Raw genomic sequence first — 16,633 nt, forward strand, 5'->3', positions numbered from 1 at the left:
TGAATCAAATATAACAATACGATTTGATTAACGTATCAGAGTCTTGGTAACAGTATTATTGATATCAAAGACACAATATTTATTATCCAATTTCATTTTGGAGCATCAATCGCCTTTAAAAAAGTTGAAATTTGAAATCATGTTGATATTTTATCTTAAAATTGAAACAAGGTGAAAGAAAATATCGACAGGCACTTTTTATTTGTATGTCAATCGATCAATAATTAAACCGGAAGTGCATATATCGCTCAGGTAGCAGGATGCATGGGATTTCCTTGTGTGTTCATGTGCATGTGTTTGCACAAACCGAATGATGGCATTTGGCTGGAAGTGTCGGTAGCGCGAAAACTGTTCGTATGGGGGTAGCTCAGGTTCCAGGTCCTGTGTTTTCGCGGACCACAAGTATGTCATCAAACCGGAAATGCATTCAGATTGTTTATTTTTCCTTCTAAGACTGGCTTCCACGGGAAAAATCGCATGGTAAGTTCAAGCGGTATCTCCAAGACGATAACACTACCATGACCTTACAGCGCGTTGCTTTACAGACCCGTGAAGATCAGGGGTAGAATAGGTCTTCAGCAACGCATGCTTGTCGTAAAAGGTGACAAACGGGATCGGGTAGTCAGACTCGCTGACCTGGTTGATGCATGTCATCGTATCTCAATTGCGTGGATCGATGTTCATGATGTCAATCACTGGATTGTCTGGTCCAGACTCGATTTTTTACAGACCGCCGTCTTTTAGCTAGAATATTGCTGAGCGCGGCGTTAAACAACAAACATCATTGATTTACGGACCATCGGTTAAATGTCATCACTAATCTCTTTGCCACTGAAGCTATTCTTTTTACACTCCGAGTCACTCTTTATGCCTGTTTACAAACTGAAAAGCTTGGACAACTTTTATTCATAATAACGATTTATCAACACTCGCCCATTAAAGTTTAAAACCTTATCTATATGTTAGTTAGAGGCAAGTACTTTATTTGTTTTGAGGTTGTAGTAAGCACGCAGTCCCCGATCATTAGGTGATGTTATCAGACTGGATATGCATTGTTGTATGTAATATTTCTGTTGCCATTTTCTTCTAGTTTCGTGAAAAATTACTTCAAACGAACAGAAACGTCATGACATTATGAAATATTCACACTATTCCTTCTCTTGCCAAACATGAAACAAAGAACACGAAAACATTAGAGGCGTGTGGTAAATTTGGCAAGCAACTGTCCAAGTGAGTTTAATGTTGTAAGTTTCTGTATTTAGATGTCTTCTCCATGGTCTGGCTACTTCTCACAATGTCTGTCTAGACCCATGTATTAGTGCCAGGTGTGGCACGGGGAACTGTTTTATCAGTGAAGGCGTGTGTTTTGGACAATTTGGACTGGGTTATCAAGGTGTGTGAGATCATAACTAAAGCTCTGGCGCAATGGCCAGGGAGAGCCAATCTAGATGAAAGTTGGCCACTGGTCATGGAATATCACTATATTAGTTGTTGTAACCAATGGAGGTAGCTCATCTCTATTATTCATTCTGATTCATCCACATCCTCACTCACTCATCCCCTTCTCAGCTCCATCAGTCTACCCTAATTTCGACTCTTGGAGATCTAGAAAATGAGAGACTTCATGTTCCTAAATACTTTAGCCATCCTTTATACAATTATTTATATTTAAACCTTCTACGTTATTAAATTTCCGGGACTTTATGTTTGTCTAAGAAATAACATTAACCTTTCATACTGATGAAGATACATCTTTTAAATCCGTGTCTTGGTAAAGTTTGGAATCAAGATGCAGTGCCCCCACCCCCCTTTCCACTTGTTGTCTTGATTATCAAGGTCGCTATGATACAGCCGATAAGTTGCTCACTCACTCACTCACCCACTCACTCACTCGCTCGCTCGCTCACTCACTCACCCACTCACTCGCTCAAAAGAGAATAAATGCGCACATTGGACGGCGGATAAAATAAATTCCAGGAGTTATATATATATATATATATATATATATGTATATATATATATATATATATATATATATATATATATATATATATATATATATATATAAAACTGGGGGTCACAAAAATGTGATACATCACCCGCTCCCCCCTCCAGAACCACGCCACAATTATAAATGATCCATAGCTAACTGTTCAATAATTAATGGCACCTTTTCCTTTACGTGAAATACTTCACACGCTATCAGCTTCAGAGCACTTGCATTTCATTTTTAAAACAAAGTGGCAAGTTATGTATGTGAGAACTTCAGTTTGGCAAAGATATACACGATAAATCAACAATCATGGCATCACGTGTCACATGCCTGCACGTGCATCACGAGAAGGAAAACACGACTCCTCTAACCGCGAGATTTATGTGTCTTGACGCGTCTGACACGAGCGTATCCCAAATTGTGAAATATTTAAAATACGAGCCATGGAAATTCCATGACACGAGATTCCTTGCCACTTTATATTAACCTTGCTATCTTTGTGTGAACATATAGTGACTAAATTCTAGACCTTTACCAGACCGAACTAGAGATTGACTGGAGTTGTATCGTGCGGGGGTTCAGTTCGCTTTAAACATGTACGTCAATTTTGTAAAATCAGTACTTTGACGGCAACGATTGTCTACAAATGTAAAATGAAATACAATCATGAAATGTATTACCGACAAAATCCTTGTTGGAACTGAGCCTGTCCTGTGCCTTGAGAGCACTTTGTGAATGACAAGCAAGTGTTTTTAGTGACCGAAGTAATCGAGTTTGGAGACGTCCTAATGAGCGTTATAAGGGCGTTTAGAGTCGGACAGCATGATCGTTTTGGGCTTAGGTCATAATGGTTGCCGAAGTATTTAAGTTATTATTTGAAGTAAGGGTAAATCATAAGGAAAGCAACATAAAAAAACCGCTGTCGTTGATATGTGTTTAAAGCGGCAGAGGTTGAGGGGGGCAGGGCATGGGATTCGACCCCCTCAAAGGTATGGGAAGTGGCATGTTGACCCCCATTGACAATGAGTTTTTGTTATTGAATTACTCGTGTATAGTGTGAAGTGGCACCACAACCACGCCCACACCCATGCTGAAGATTAAACTTCATAATGCAACAACCCTCCTCAGACTGAAGATTTAAATTGAATAACGAGTGTAATAATATGTCTCTGTGAAAGAGGACGCCAACAGCCCCACACGCGCCCTAGTAAATCATATCCAGGTATTATAACAAAACCGATTTTGAAATATATATTATACAGACGGTGTTTTAGTTCAAGCGCGTAGCTATTAAGACTGTGTTGTGATGGAAATGCTATGATCCTACCAATTGAAGAGGATTCTGCTGTGTCATTTTTGTAATGCTGTCGATCATCTCCCAAAGCAGGGGCGTTATTCCCGGGAAGCAGAAGAATCTGTCCCTGTTTGTGGCAGGTATCGGCTGTCAGTCGGCCAACAATAGAGAGGGGGAGTCGTGTGTGGACCGTGGCATCGCATCTGTGTGTTCCACCAACCCCCCCACACTGGTGGCCACAATGCCGGACCCTGACACCGCTCACCTACTGTAGATGATTAGAGCTCTACGGCCATGTGTGTATGTGGCATACCTAGGTAGGCGCAAAGTTACAGGGATAGTCACAGATCTGGCTAGAACCACGCCCTATGTGTCGCGGATAGTCATGGATTTGGCTAGAACCACGTCTATGGGTCAGGGATAGTCACAGATCTGGCTAGAACTACGCCCTATTGGTCAAGGACAGTCATAGATCTGGGTTGAACCACGCCCCATGTGTCGGGGATAGTCACAGATCTGGCTAGAACCACGCCCCTGTGTCAGGGGGCAGCCATAGATCTGGTTAGAACCAAGCCCTATTGGTCAAGGACAGTTATAGATCTGGGTAGAACCACGCCCCGTGTGTCGGAGAAAGTCACAGGTCTGGCTAGAACCCCGCCCCTCTGTCAGGGGGCAGCCATAGATCTGGTTAGAACCACGCCCTATTGGTCAAGGACAGTTATAGATCTGGGTAGAACCACGCTCTATGGGTCAGGGATAGTCACAGATCTGGCTAGAACTACGCCCGTGTGTCAGGGGGCAGCTATAGGTCGGGTTAGAGCCACGCCCTATTGGTCAAGGACAGTCATAGATCTGGGTAGAACCACGCTCTATGGGTCAGGGATAGTCACAGGTCTGGCTAGAACCACGCCCCATGTGTCAGGGGGTAGCCATAGATTCAGTTATAACCACGCCCTATTGGTCAAGGACAGTCATAGATCTGGGTAGAACCACGCTCTATGGGTCAGGGATAGTCACAGGTCTTGCTAGAACCACGCCCCGTGTGTCAGCGGGTAGCCATAGATCCGGTTATAACCACGCCCTATTGGTCAAGGATGGTCATAGATGTAGCAAGAAACACGATACTAAGAGATCTTACCAGATCCCCACTCCATGTGCAAGGGTTAATATCTGTTAAAACCACACACTGTTTGTAAAAAGTAGTCGCAGATCTGACCAGCCTTTGTTTGTGACTTGACCATTAACTAGATCCCTGTATCGCACGTTTAGGGTCATCTTCCCGAGGCAGGAGAGTTAATTGACTATGAAAGTCCAGTTTCCCCCTTTGCCGAACAAGACTGGTATTATGGAGTAAGATTTTAGCTGGACTAACGAATCTATGCATAGTCCAATCAAAATCCCGCACCGGTTCGTAAACTGTCATGCAGAGTTCGGTCGATTACAGGATATGTCAACAGATATTGTCCAAATCGTTTCAAGTTTTTAATCAAGGTGCTCACGTGATTTGATGCACTTCGCGATGTAAGAGCCGTTTTATGACAACATAGATCTTGATTGTCGATCAGATCGTCTTGACTGGGCGCCGCCATTTTGTTTGAAGCAAATGCAAGTGATACGAGAGGTGGAATCTAATTGGTCCATAGGAGAGGCATAGAAGGGACATAACTCGTCACAGCCACCGGTGGCGCTACGATCTAGCCCAGGAATTCCTGCCTTATTCGGCAAGGGTGGAAACTGGACTTTTAAAGTCAGTTAACTCGCTTGCCTCGGGAAGATGGTTAGGGTACGGATGTTGGTCAACCAACAAGGACCTACACAAGATTATGGTACGTTTTTGTGTGGGCCATTGCTTGTGGGCGGTGCTGGGAGGGCACACTGAGACAGTTCCACACACTGTTCCACTCCATTCAGCGAGTCAGAAATAAATCTACTAAAGCACACCCCTAACTGTAGGTCAAATAATGAGGTGTACTACTACGACTCGAACAGCTTTGGTTCAAGTTCAGCTGTCGGATTCCCGTGTTATTAGAGTTCTTTGACAATCACACTATCATCGAACCAGAAAAGTAGGCATACTTCACCTTTCTTTGGCATCGCCTAAATCTCGATGTCTCAGAATCTGACTCTAATATGCCTGTGTTCCAAGGGTACAAGGTAGACACGGAAGAGAGTTATGTGATATGAACCAGCACATAACACAGCCTTGCCAAATATAGGAGGGAATTCCCTCTGCATACCCAGAGTTCCATCAAAGTATTCACGTGTTTGAACTAATGGCATGACAGAGCGTTCCAGTGAAGCAAATACCATTTCGCCCATCGAAGTCGTTCGTTCAATGACTCGTCAAACCAGTGTCATGAAAGCTGTTCAGAATCTGTTTTGGCTCCTTGCTGTTTCATCCCTAAATATTTTCAGATTTCCTTGGCGCGTTTACACAACACAATTACCACCTTTGCCTTTGTCCTCAAGCAACACAGGATGAGTTCCTCTCTGAAGTTGGGCAATGTCAGACTTGTTAGTACACACCTCCGGCCAAAAAAACTAAACGATTACGAGCCATGGCGGTATGAAGGGTTACCTAAACATACCGTGCCCTTCTCGCTGAGAGCTGACTCTCTAACCCGTCATACGAGACCCAGCCCAGGGGAGCAGGGGTCTATACAATGTGACCAGTGAGCATTTACCCACTAACTATTTTCCTATGGCTCTATCATGTTTTAAACGATGCTCGGGGATACTCGGTTTGTAGGGGTAACATAAACATCGAAACGTGAGAATGGCCACGTTAAATGACCCAGCCGGCTATGATTACAGGTATCGGCTGCTTGCGATGATGGGACGGGGAAGCTTATGTTTTCTTGGTTTATTCAGACAATGATATGAATAAAATACTGATAGTATGGACAGAAATGTACACCACCCACAGAGGCGGGTCAAATAGTGTAGTCTGTATCCCTTGTGATTCAGAGGCAACCGTTTAACACAAGGAGATCGACTCTGTAGACTGTGACCTTGATTGCTAGATCTATGTAAAAAATAATTTTACTGTTATTACTTTTCATAGTATTTTAACGTAAATGTATAATTATTGCAGTTATGTAAAGAAGACGTTTTGTAAACTGTTACTTAAACTAATCTGATCATATATTTAATTATCGTTTTAAGAATTGCGAGTATATGTTACTAAAATTAATTTAATTATTTATTTAATTAACGTTTCAGAAATTGCGAATATCTGTTAATAACATTTATTTATATATTTATTTATTTATTTATTTAACGTTTTAAAAATTGCGAATATCTAATAAAAAGTCATTAATACATCTGCACTGCGATGTTTACGGTAAATCGGGATTGTCAAGTAGATGTTTGTCAACAAAAAGGGTTAGTATGAAATTTGTGAGAGTATATTAATTATGTCTATCTCCAAACAAATGTGATGACTACATGTGGCACCTCCAGATAAGGTTTGTCTACATATTACTGCGACTCATTAGTGTTTATCATTACGAAAATGTGAAATAATTCAAATATAGTATTGCAGTATTTCAACACTAAATACATCATAAGTATAATCATTTTTTCCCCATTTTGAAAAACGGGGATTATAGCGATCAACATGTCCGTCCGTCTGTTTTCCGTTTCCATAACTCCTAAACCGTTAAATATTTCTTGTTGAAACTTGCCGTACAGATCAGTCTAGTCGTGAAATGGTACCTTTTGATGATTTGGGTTGTTTTTCTTCCATAACGAGAATTGGACCTCACTGAAAAAGAGGGTAGTACTCGTTTCCGGTGCAGAACTCCAAAACCGTTGACTATTTCTTGATGAAACTTGCTAAACAGATCAGTCTGACGGTGAACTGGTATCTTTTGATAATTTGGAATATTGAAAAATAATGAACACTTTTATATTTTTCTTTACTGAACTAAAGGTATCCAATGGCAATGAACGAAATGTGGGATGCAAGTAGCCAAACTGAAATGCACCAGATCGGGGGATATGTCATCTCCTAATGACTCTTATTTAAAATCGCATCAACATATTTCATGTCTGATTCGTTTCCTATCATTACCGACCCGTGAAGATTCCGGGGTAGAATAGGTCTTCAGCAACCCATGCTTGCCGTAAAAGGTGACTATGCTTGTCGTAAAAGGCGACTAACGGGATCGGGTGGTCAGGCTCGCTGACTTGGTTGATGCATGTCATCGATTCCAATTGCGTGGATCGATGCTCATGATATTAATCACTGGATTGTCTGGTCCAGACTCGATTATTTACAGACTGCCGTCATATAGCTGGAATATTGCTGAGTGCGGCGTTAAACAACAAACCAACCAACGAAATCCTATCATTACCACTGAATGTGATTTTAAACCCAAGGCAGGTAAATTTTCCACATGCCGAACCCCAAGCCATACAAGACTCTCCCGCGGCGATCAGCTCGTGTCTTGTATAGGCTGGAAATACCAAACTTGAGTCAATCAGACCACATAAGAGAAGGTGTCGGATTACCAAGGTCATGTTTTTCTTCCACATAACTCCGAGTATGGCTGATTAAGTGTAATTTAATAAACTTCTGGGAATTTTCTCTGTCACCTCGATTTGAAGCTAAGAATTCAAGTTAAATCGTGAACTCTCTATGTGATGTCAGGGGAGATTTTCCGCGTGAGGTACGTCTCACAAAGACTCGCGGCCACGGTCACACGCCTTTCTGGGACGAAGCTGTCCGACTCCACTGCAATGTCTGTGGAGATCACAACATTCTTGACAGGCATCTGTTGTACGTATCAGGTTTCTCATTGTTGAATGTCGAGCATATATAGGTCAGATGCTGCATAGATCTCGCCATCTCACGCTGGCAGCGGGATTGCTCACGTGCAGTCTCACTGTCATACATGCCTTAGAAAATATAGATACCTTGTAGACGAGTGAGTGAGGGACACGTGTCACGTTCGCTGGCTATGCTGCATCGTTACATGCCATAGGTATTGTGTCGGAAGCACAGGGCACCCCAGTGGTTCTTTGCGCCGCGATACAGAGTTGCGTCCCTTAGTCATGCCAGGATTATATGATCTAGAGTTGCCCTTGGTATATCAGCCCCCTCGCCATAGGGGTAAACGTCTACGTCACTTCCGACTTCCCTAAACACTTTTCTGCCACGTCGTGATTTAACTGGCCTACTGTTCAAAGCAGCATTAAACATGACTCATTACCTCCAGTGTCTCGTATTGACCAAATATGGGCTTCTAGATTAGAAAATAATATTTCAAACATTAACACCAGACGACTAGACGAATCCCCTGCGTTCATGCACGCTGCCTTCCGTTCACGTTCTACCCTACGCTCTAAAATGTGTCGTGGTATCTAATAGAAAAGTAACACTTATGCTGCCTGGATGACGAAAATTGGTCATTATGCTTCTGTAGTACTATCTATAAATAAATATATTTACTTTTTTATTATTTTTTGCTACTGGCTCCTAAATATATTTATTTTCTTATTTTTTTCATATGGGTTATTTACAAAACTAGGTGTTGTAACGGTTAATTCGTTGTCATAAATTATCATCAGGAATCTCTACCGCAGTCCTATCCGATTCTACTGTATTATAAGAAATGTGTTATGAATCACTATCAAATAGTGATGATACCAGATATTGGGGAAAAGATCAGCATATCCTGACCCACCGGTGGCACACGTTACCGTTACAAACACATGCAAGGCAAGTTTTCACCGAAAAAAACACGGAAATATTATGGTCACTGATGGGTCATATTTGAAAACGTCCTCCACATGGTAAACATGGCGTCTACCATAAAATGTTTTTGGAAGTTTTACTCCCTTGAATGATGTAATTAACCCTGATCAAACACCTTTTGAGCAAGCGTCGTATGACGCTCACGAAGCGAGACAAGTCGTATGTGAACGAGTTGCGTCAGTCGAAGAGCCAATGTCTGGGATCAGGGCATCTGGTAATTCCGCGTTTAAGCACGATGCCATTTTAAAGATACAGAGACTTTGAATATCAGTTGATGGGCGTTGGTCTTTTGGCTCCATTGTTTGCTGCGTTTTAAGATGTTGTCCTTTGTTTCCAGATCCCAAGCCGCCAGCCGAGGAGCCATGCATGCTGGAGCCGTGCTATGACAACTACGAGCTGAGAGCAGTAGGGCTAACCACGTGTAGCAGGAGCTGTCTGGGAGGTACAGTACCCTGTTGTATGAGCTGCCTGGGAGGTACAGTACTCTGTAGCAGGAGCTGTCTGGGAGGTACAGTACTCTGTAGTATGAGCTGCCTGGGAGGTACAGTACTCTGTAGCAGGAGCTGTCTGGGAGGTACAGTACTCTGTAGTATGAGCTGCCTGGGAGGTACAGTACTCTGTAGCAGGAGCTGTCTGGGAGGTACAGTACTCTGTAGCATGAGCTGCCTGGGAGGTACAGTACTCTGTAGCAGGAGCTGTCTGGGAGGTACAGTACTCTGTAGTCTGAGCTGCCTGGGAGGTACAGTACTCTGTAGCAGGAGCTGTCTGGGAGGTACAGTACACTGTAGTCTGAGCTGCCTGGGAGGTACAGTACTCTGTAGCAGGAGCTGTCTGGGAGGTACAGTACTCTGTAGTATGAGCTGCCTGGGAGGTACAGTACTCTGTAGCAGGAGCTGTCTGGGAGGTACAGTACTCTGTAGTCTGAGCTGCCTGGGAGGTACAGTACTCTGTAGCAGGAGCTGTCTGGGAGGTACAGTACTCTGTAGTCTGAGCTGCCTGGGAGGTACAGTACTCTGTAGCAGGAGCTGTCTGGGAGGTACAGTACTCTGTAGTATGAGCTGTCTGGGAGGTACAGTACTCTGTAGCAGGAGCTGTCTGGGAGGTACAGTACTCTGTAGCATGCAGTATCTCATACTGACGGCTATGCTTGTCGTAAGAGGCGACTAACGGGATCGGGTGGTCAGACTCGCTGATTTTCGTATCCCAATTGCGTGGATCGATGCTCAGGATATCAATCACTGGATTGTCTGGTCCAGAAATGATTATTTACAGACTGCCGTCATATAGCTGGAATATTAGAGTGTGGCGTTAAACAGCAAACAAACAAACAAATAAATCATCCTGACGCAGGTTACAGTCCACTTTTGGAACACTTCACGTATTCTGTTACTGTTATGCCGTGATGAGGCAAATGTATGTTTTCACAAATGATATTATATACATACGCGGTGTTTCATATCCCAGTGGCGATGCTCGAGCAGTGTCCGCGGTACTCTATAAAAGTCATAACAGGAGACCAATGAGGTTCGAACGGGTTCAGTGTGTGACCTGTCTGGTTGTGAGTCATCGTGTCCCAACGTGGGTCATTTCTCATTCTATCAACAACCGTTTTGCCAAGCCCACACTCGATTGTTCAGTGACCAATGGGACATAGCTGAAATATTGCTGACTGCAGCATAATTCAGCTTTCACTCACTCACGATGTATTATGGGACTGGTGTAGTCCCCTAGTTGACCCCTCTGTAGGACCACGTGACCCTGATCTGCTGCAGGTACCCAAGAGACGATGCTGCAGTGTATCCACAAGGAGAACGGCAGTGTTGTAGGACAGGAGTACTGCGAGAGGGCCGCCCAGGTCCCCATCACACGGAGAGTGTGTAATGATGTGCCGTGCCCTCAAAGGTAAGGAGGACTCAATAGTAGCAGAATGTCAAGTAATAAATAACAGGCACACGAGGGAAAGTATGCAATGACGTACGTTGCCCCATCGTCCAGAGGCAAGAGAGTTAACTGACTGTAAAAGTCAAGTTTCCATCCTTGCCATAAACTGACTGTAAAAGTCCAGTTTCCATCCTTGCCAATAACTGACTGTAAAAGTCCGGTTTCCACCCTTGCCATTAACTGACTGTAAAAGTCCAGTTTCCACCCTTGCCAATAACTGACTGTAAAAGTCCGGTTTCCACCCTTGCCGAACGTGGTTGGAATTTATGGGCTCGATTGTAGCACCACCAGTGGTTATTACGAGTTATGTGCCTTCGAGGTCCCTCCAATTGACCAACCAGATTCCACCTCTCATATCATTGCATTTGCATCAAACATAATGGCGGCGCCCAATTAAGACGATCCACTCGGTTTTTTGTAACATAAAGGGTCTCACTTCGTGAAGTGCATCCACTCACGTGAGCACCTTAATTAAAAACATGAAAAGATTTGGAAAATATCTGTCGACGCCGAGTTGGCGGTACACATGCTTGGCAAATTCTGTAATCGGCCGAAATACGCACAGCAGTTTTCAATCCGGATGTCGATGTCATTACGCGATTTTAATTGGGCTAGGCATAGACTCGTTAGTCCAGCCAATTATATGACTCTATAATTCCAGTCAAGTTCGGCAAGGGTGGAAACTGACTTTTATAGCCAGTTAATTCCCTTGCCTAGCGAAGACGACGTCCAGCACATTGTTGGCCCTTCCGGAATGAGTGAGTGAGGTTACGCCTCTTTTGGTAATATCCAAGACATATGATGGCATATGGACACAAGAGGTACGTTCCACAAAGCGATCTTAGCGCTAGGACGACCTACCTCCTCTACTGGGGCGGTCGGGTAGCCTAGTGGTTAAAGCGTTCGCTCGTCACGCCGAAGACCCGGGTTCGATTCCCGACATGGGTACAATGTGTGAAGCCCATTTTTGGTGTCCCCCGCCGTGATATTAGTGAAATATTGCTAAAAGCGGCGTAAAACAATATTCACTCACTCACTCACTCACCTCCTCTACTCTATTATGGACCTTCCACTGTAGTAGAGCTAAGATCGTTTTGTGAAACGGAGCTCAGGCCTTCATTCAGTGTACCCTTGTGGGAGTCGAACCCGGTCCCCTACGTAACGAACCAACGCTTGTAACTACTAGGTAACCTCACCAACCCCCTTACGGATGGAAATCATGAGGCGACCAATGTCCACTCATGAAGACATCAGAAAACATTGAGGCATATGCCCCCCATGTCCGATAGGCAGCGTAAGTCTCATAGCATGTAGTGGGGCAGATGTTGGGGGATATATCTGGCTATATATTTTGGCCAGGGTAATCTAGAAGGCATATATCATCTCTCCCAGATACTGAAACTGCTCTCCTCAGGATTGATGTTGGTGCAAGCTCATTAAAATCAGATCTTAGTTCTCGCTACCGCTAAACAAAGTTTTGAGGATATATCTACGTTCACGTCATAACGACCTTTCACCCGATCAATCAGGACGTCGCTTACCAGATCAGAAAAGTGACAGTCGGAGTGTGTTTTCTAATCATGCAACCTCGAAAAGGCTAACAAGGGGTATTCCGAACGAAAGTAGTGGACTCTACGACTGAGTCCGTCAAAAACATCGTCTATCGCTCGCTTCAATGGGATCAACATTTGAAACGCAAAGAGACGTTCCACAGCATGTGAGAAGTACACAATCCAGACATTCCAGAATTTTCTTTTTTTCAATTTCATATTTTGAATCTTTTTTCAAAGCTAATCTAGAATGGAAATCGTCAGTTTTAAACAGTTTCCGTAGAGTACCAGAAAGCTGCTTTGGCTTATGTCATTTTATTAATATGTGAAAGATCGCGAAGGGTTTTCTGACGGAATGGGAATGTCCTCAGATCTATGTGAAGCGGTAGCGAGCATTAAGATCTGATTTTAATGAGATTGATATTGGTGTAGTCTTTGTTTTCTTGCATCAACAGCTACAGGTGGGCTGTGAAGGTGTAACTGTAACATCAGTGTATCGCACTGTTAAACTGCTGTGTATCACCCAGTACAGTCGTCTAATGATGTTAAAACCGCGAGCGTGATCCCAAGTAGAAAGGACAATTGGTTCTCAGCAGTGTTTGGTATGACAAGAAACTCCTTCCATCTGTGCTATGATGCCGTTCCCTCACTTTCAAGTCTCTAACATCAGAGCCCACGTGTTAGCCGTTGAGAAGAATCCAGCCTCAGACCCTTACCATGGAAGTCATTACCGCACCTCGCTTCAATGTTGACAAGGGGAATTAAAAACACACGTGCGACCACGGTGCGCGTCTTCCAAATACCACGGCTATTGTTAAATATATTTTTGAAATAAATGTCGTGAAAAGTGTCAATTATTGCCCTGCAAAGGTATTTGTTTTATTGTTCTGGGAAAATCGGTCTACACCGCGTTGTGTTAATGGAAACGAGCATCTGTTGTGTTTTGTATTGTGGCTTAAATCTCGGTCTTTCCTATAGGTAGATCTTACCTCCGTGTTAATAGCCGCGGCAAATAATAGAAATTATCATGGATATTTAACATATGGGTGTATATATAATGTATGAGGTGCATTTAGTATAAAACACAATGACTGATGGATGTTGGTACACTGGTCCCAATCAGCACTCCCACGGTTCATTGTAGGCCACGGCGAGGCGCCATTCATGCTCTAAACTTAGCAATGGAGCCGGATGGAACCAATAAAAAAATGTGGTGGCACACCGTTTGTCCCGATCCAGATTCAAGACATATTTGATCATACATGGCATTTACAGCAGAGGGTTTGGGGGATCTTGGCACAGTCAGGCTGGTTAGGCTCATCTTCAGCTCAAGGCCCTTGCCCCCTCTACACGCAGCCCAGACAACGAGTGTGACTTCTCCCAGGAAGCGCTCTCTAGTCAAACCCACCCAGAACTTTTCGGAGAATGTGACGACTACCCAATACTGCAGCCTTCTGCATTACACAGAGTGTCGGAAGGGCTGTACTGTACTTCTGGCAGCAAACCCGGGTACTCTCCCAATGTCAGTCAACAGATTGGGAGGTACCAAACCTAAGGCACCGAAAACAATGGGGAGTCGAAGAATTTGATACTTGGGATGCAAGCGTGGTCCGCATTTTTGCCATGGTTTTCCTGAATCTTGTCAATCACATTGGTGTCAAAAGGGAGAGTAAATTCAATCATAAAAATGATTTATTATTATTATTGTTATTGTTATTTTGTTTATGTTTACTTTGTGATTTGGGCATAGTCTGTCTCTGACGTGCGCGTGTCAGAAATGGAAACATAGATATATCCAATGGACTATTCTTACTTATGAAGTGAGTGAGTATGATTTTACGCCGCTTATAGTATTTTTCCAGCAATATCACGGCGGGGGACACCAGAAGGGGCTTCACACATTGTACCCATGTCGGGAATCGAACCCGGGTCTTCGGCGTGACGAGCAAACGCTTTAATCACTAGGCTACCCGACCGCTACCTTACTTATGAAAGGCCGATCACGCCGTCTATACATAAGTTAGATGATGCGACAACGCGACAGACCTTGAAAAATAACGCATTGTCGCCCTTTGATAAAAACCAAAAATATCACTCAAATTGTCAAAATTGTCGCATTGTCGCGTTTTGGTTAATACTTAGTTACTTTTTGCTTGGTTTTGCAAGGGCGACAACGCGACAATGTCCCTTCTAGAATTCCATAGAATTACCCTCACGTTCGTTAAGTGGACAATGGGTCCGTATGTTGACAAACTGCACGCTGGCTATGCATCAATCACTTTTCATACTTATCATAAAGTATATACATTGTTGAAAAAAATAATTTTGACATTCATATTCCCCGATATGGAATGTTTCAACTCACCAGTTTATGACATTCCATTTTGGCATTTTGTTCAACACCATATTTCCACATGACAGGCACACTGGGTCTCATATAGCTCCTGGCCATGACCGGCCTCGACAGTGACCCATCTATGCTGCAGTGGGAGGAGACAGGGGTTATCTGTTTCAGCCATCTGTAATATGAGTAATAACTACACGGCTTACGTGGGTCGTCTCGGGGATTGTGGTCTCGTAGATAATGAAACTTTCATTGTGAAAGATAATCAACTGATAATAGATCGCCTCTTATAGTCCCGACACTTAACCCTGTCCCCCATTAACACGGATTCCCACCTGTCGGGGCCACCCATCTTCTAACCCAGACCCATCTGTCACCACCGTCGCGCCCACTAAAGGAATAACCTCTATTCATCTCCGTCTTAGATATGGCGTTAGGTAGTCTACTGGTTAACACGTTTGTTTATGACGCCGAAGTTCTGTTCGAATCCCCAAAATGGTGAAATGGTAAGCTCATTCATAGTATACCGTGGTATTTCTGGAATGGTTTTAAAGCAGCGTACAATTGAAATTATTGTGGTGTCAGTGTTGTCCAGAGATCTGTGAGTTGCGTTACTTATCCGTGCCAGGATCCGCTACTGTTCCCCCTGATTGCGACCCATGGCATCCAGTCGCTACCGAGTGACTTTCACCTAAATAGTTATTGGCTGCAATATGAGTGATTATTTTTTACGCCGCTTCAAGCAATATTCTAGCAATATCACGGCGGGAAACACCAGAAATGGGCTTCACACATTCAACCCATGTGGGGAATCGAACCCGGGTCTTCGGCGTGACGAGCGATCACTTTAACCACTAGGCTACCCCACCGGCCCTGGTTGCAATATGCTTCACGTTTGGGTCTCTTCCCACTCTTCATCTCATTTTTTTTTTATTCAGTTCATTTGGTACAGTCTTCAACTCAACTTATTCTGTTGACAGGTGGCGCATCGGCGACTTCAGCATGTGTTCCAGCACGTGCGGCGGCGGGGTCATGAACCGGAGTGTCACGTGTATACAGGTGGTCGCCCTGGGGCCGGAGAAGGTCCTCCGCCTCCCTGACGTCATGTGTCAGCAGCCTGTCCCGGAGAGAGAGCGGGGGTGTAACAACCAGGACTGTCCCGCCGACTGGGTCGTGGGAGACTGGGAGAGGGTGGGTACACAGGCAGCTCTCTGTAGATTAGTGAGTGAGTGAGTATAGTTTTTCGCCGCTATATTCCAGAAATATCACGGCGAGGGACACCAAAAATGGGCTTCATACATTGTACCCATGTGGGGAATCGAACCCGGGTCTTCGGCGTGACGAGCGAACGCTTTAACCACTAGGCTATCCCGTCGCCCGCTCTCTGTAGAACCAATCACACCTGATGTTACAGACACTATTGAATTCTGATCAAATAATGAACTTTGGGCGTTTGGTAGTCAAAGGGCAAAACGTCAGCGCCAGATTGAAATCAGTCTTGATTTATCTGCTGAAACAGATTCCATTGAGAGTAAAAGGCAAAATAACGATGAAATTGATATGAATGGATCACTGAAAATGAGTGATGACACCCGGTGTTCACGAGAAGGGTAAGCATGTCCTGTTCTACCACCTACATAATTTAGCACCCACCACTCACATAATTTGCATAAAAAAGTACGTGTTTGTTTGTTGCCTGGCGCCGCACAACAATACTCAAGTATATACCTTAAGTATTTGAATGAGAACG

General features: G+C 43.9%; 1 protein-coding gene across 3 annotated transcripts in view; it reads left to right on the top strand.

Moving 5' to 3' along the window:
* Nucleotides 1–16,633, top strand: part of LOC124119732 (ADAMTS-like protein 3) — a 135,592-nt gene that overhangs the window by 109,042 nt on the left and 9,917 nt on the right. For all 3 annotated transcript variants that reach the window (XM_046482362.2, XM_046482363.2, XM_048402977.1), the window contains 3 exons: nt 9,386–9,490; nt 10,821–10,950; nt 15,864–16,074. In XM_046482362.2, coding sequence (XP_046338318.1) covers nt 9,386–9,490; nt 10,821–10,950; nt 15,864–16,074 — 446 coding nt within the window. The remainder of the gene's footprint in view (nt 1–9,385; nt 9,491–10,820; nt 10,951–15,863; nt 16,075–16,633) is intronic.

Source organism: Haliotis rufescens, unplaced genomic scaffold (assembly GCF_023055435.1).
Source record: "Haliotis rufescens isolate VD_foot unplaced genomic scaffold, xgHalRufe1.0.p SCAF_1, whole genome shotgun sequence".
Lineage (NCBI taxonomy): Eukaryota > Metazoa > Mollusca > Gastropoda > Lepetellida > Haliotidae > Haliotis > Haliotis rufescens.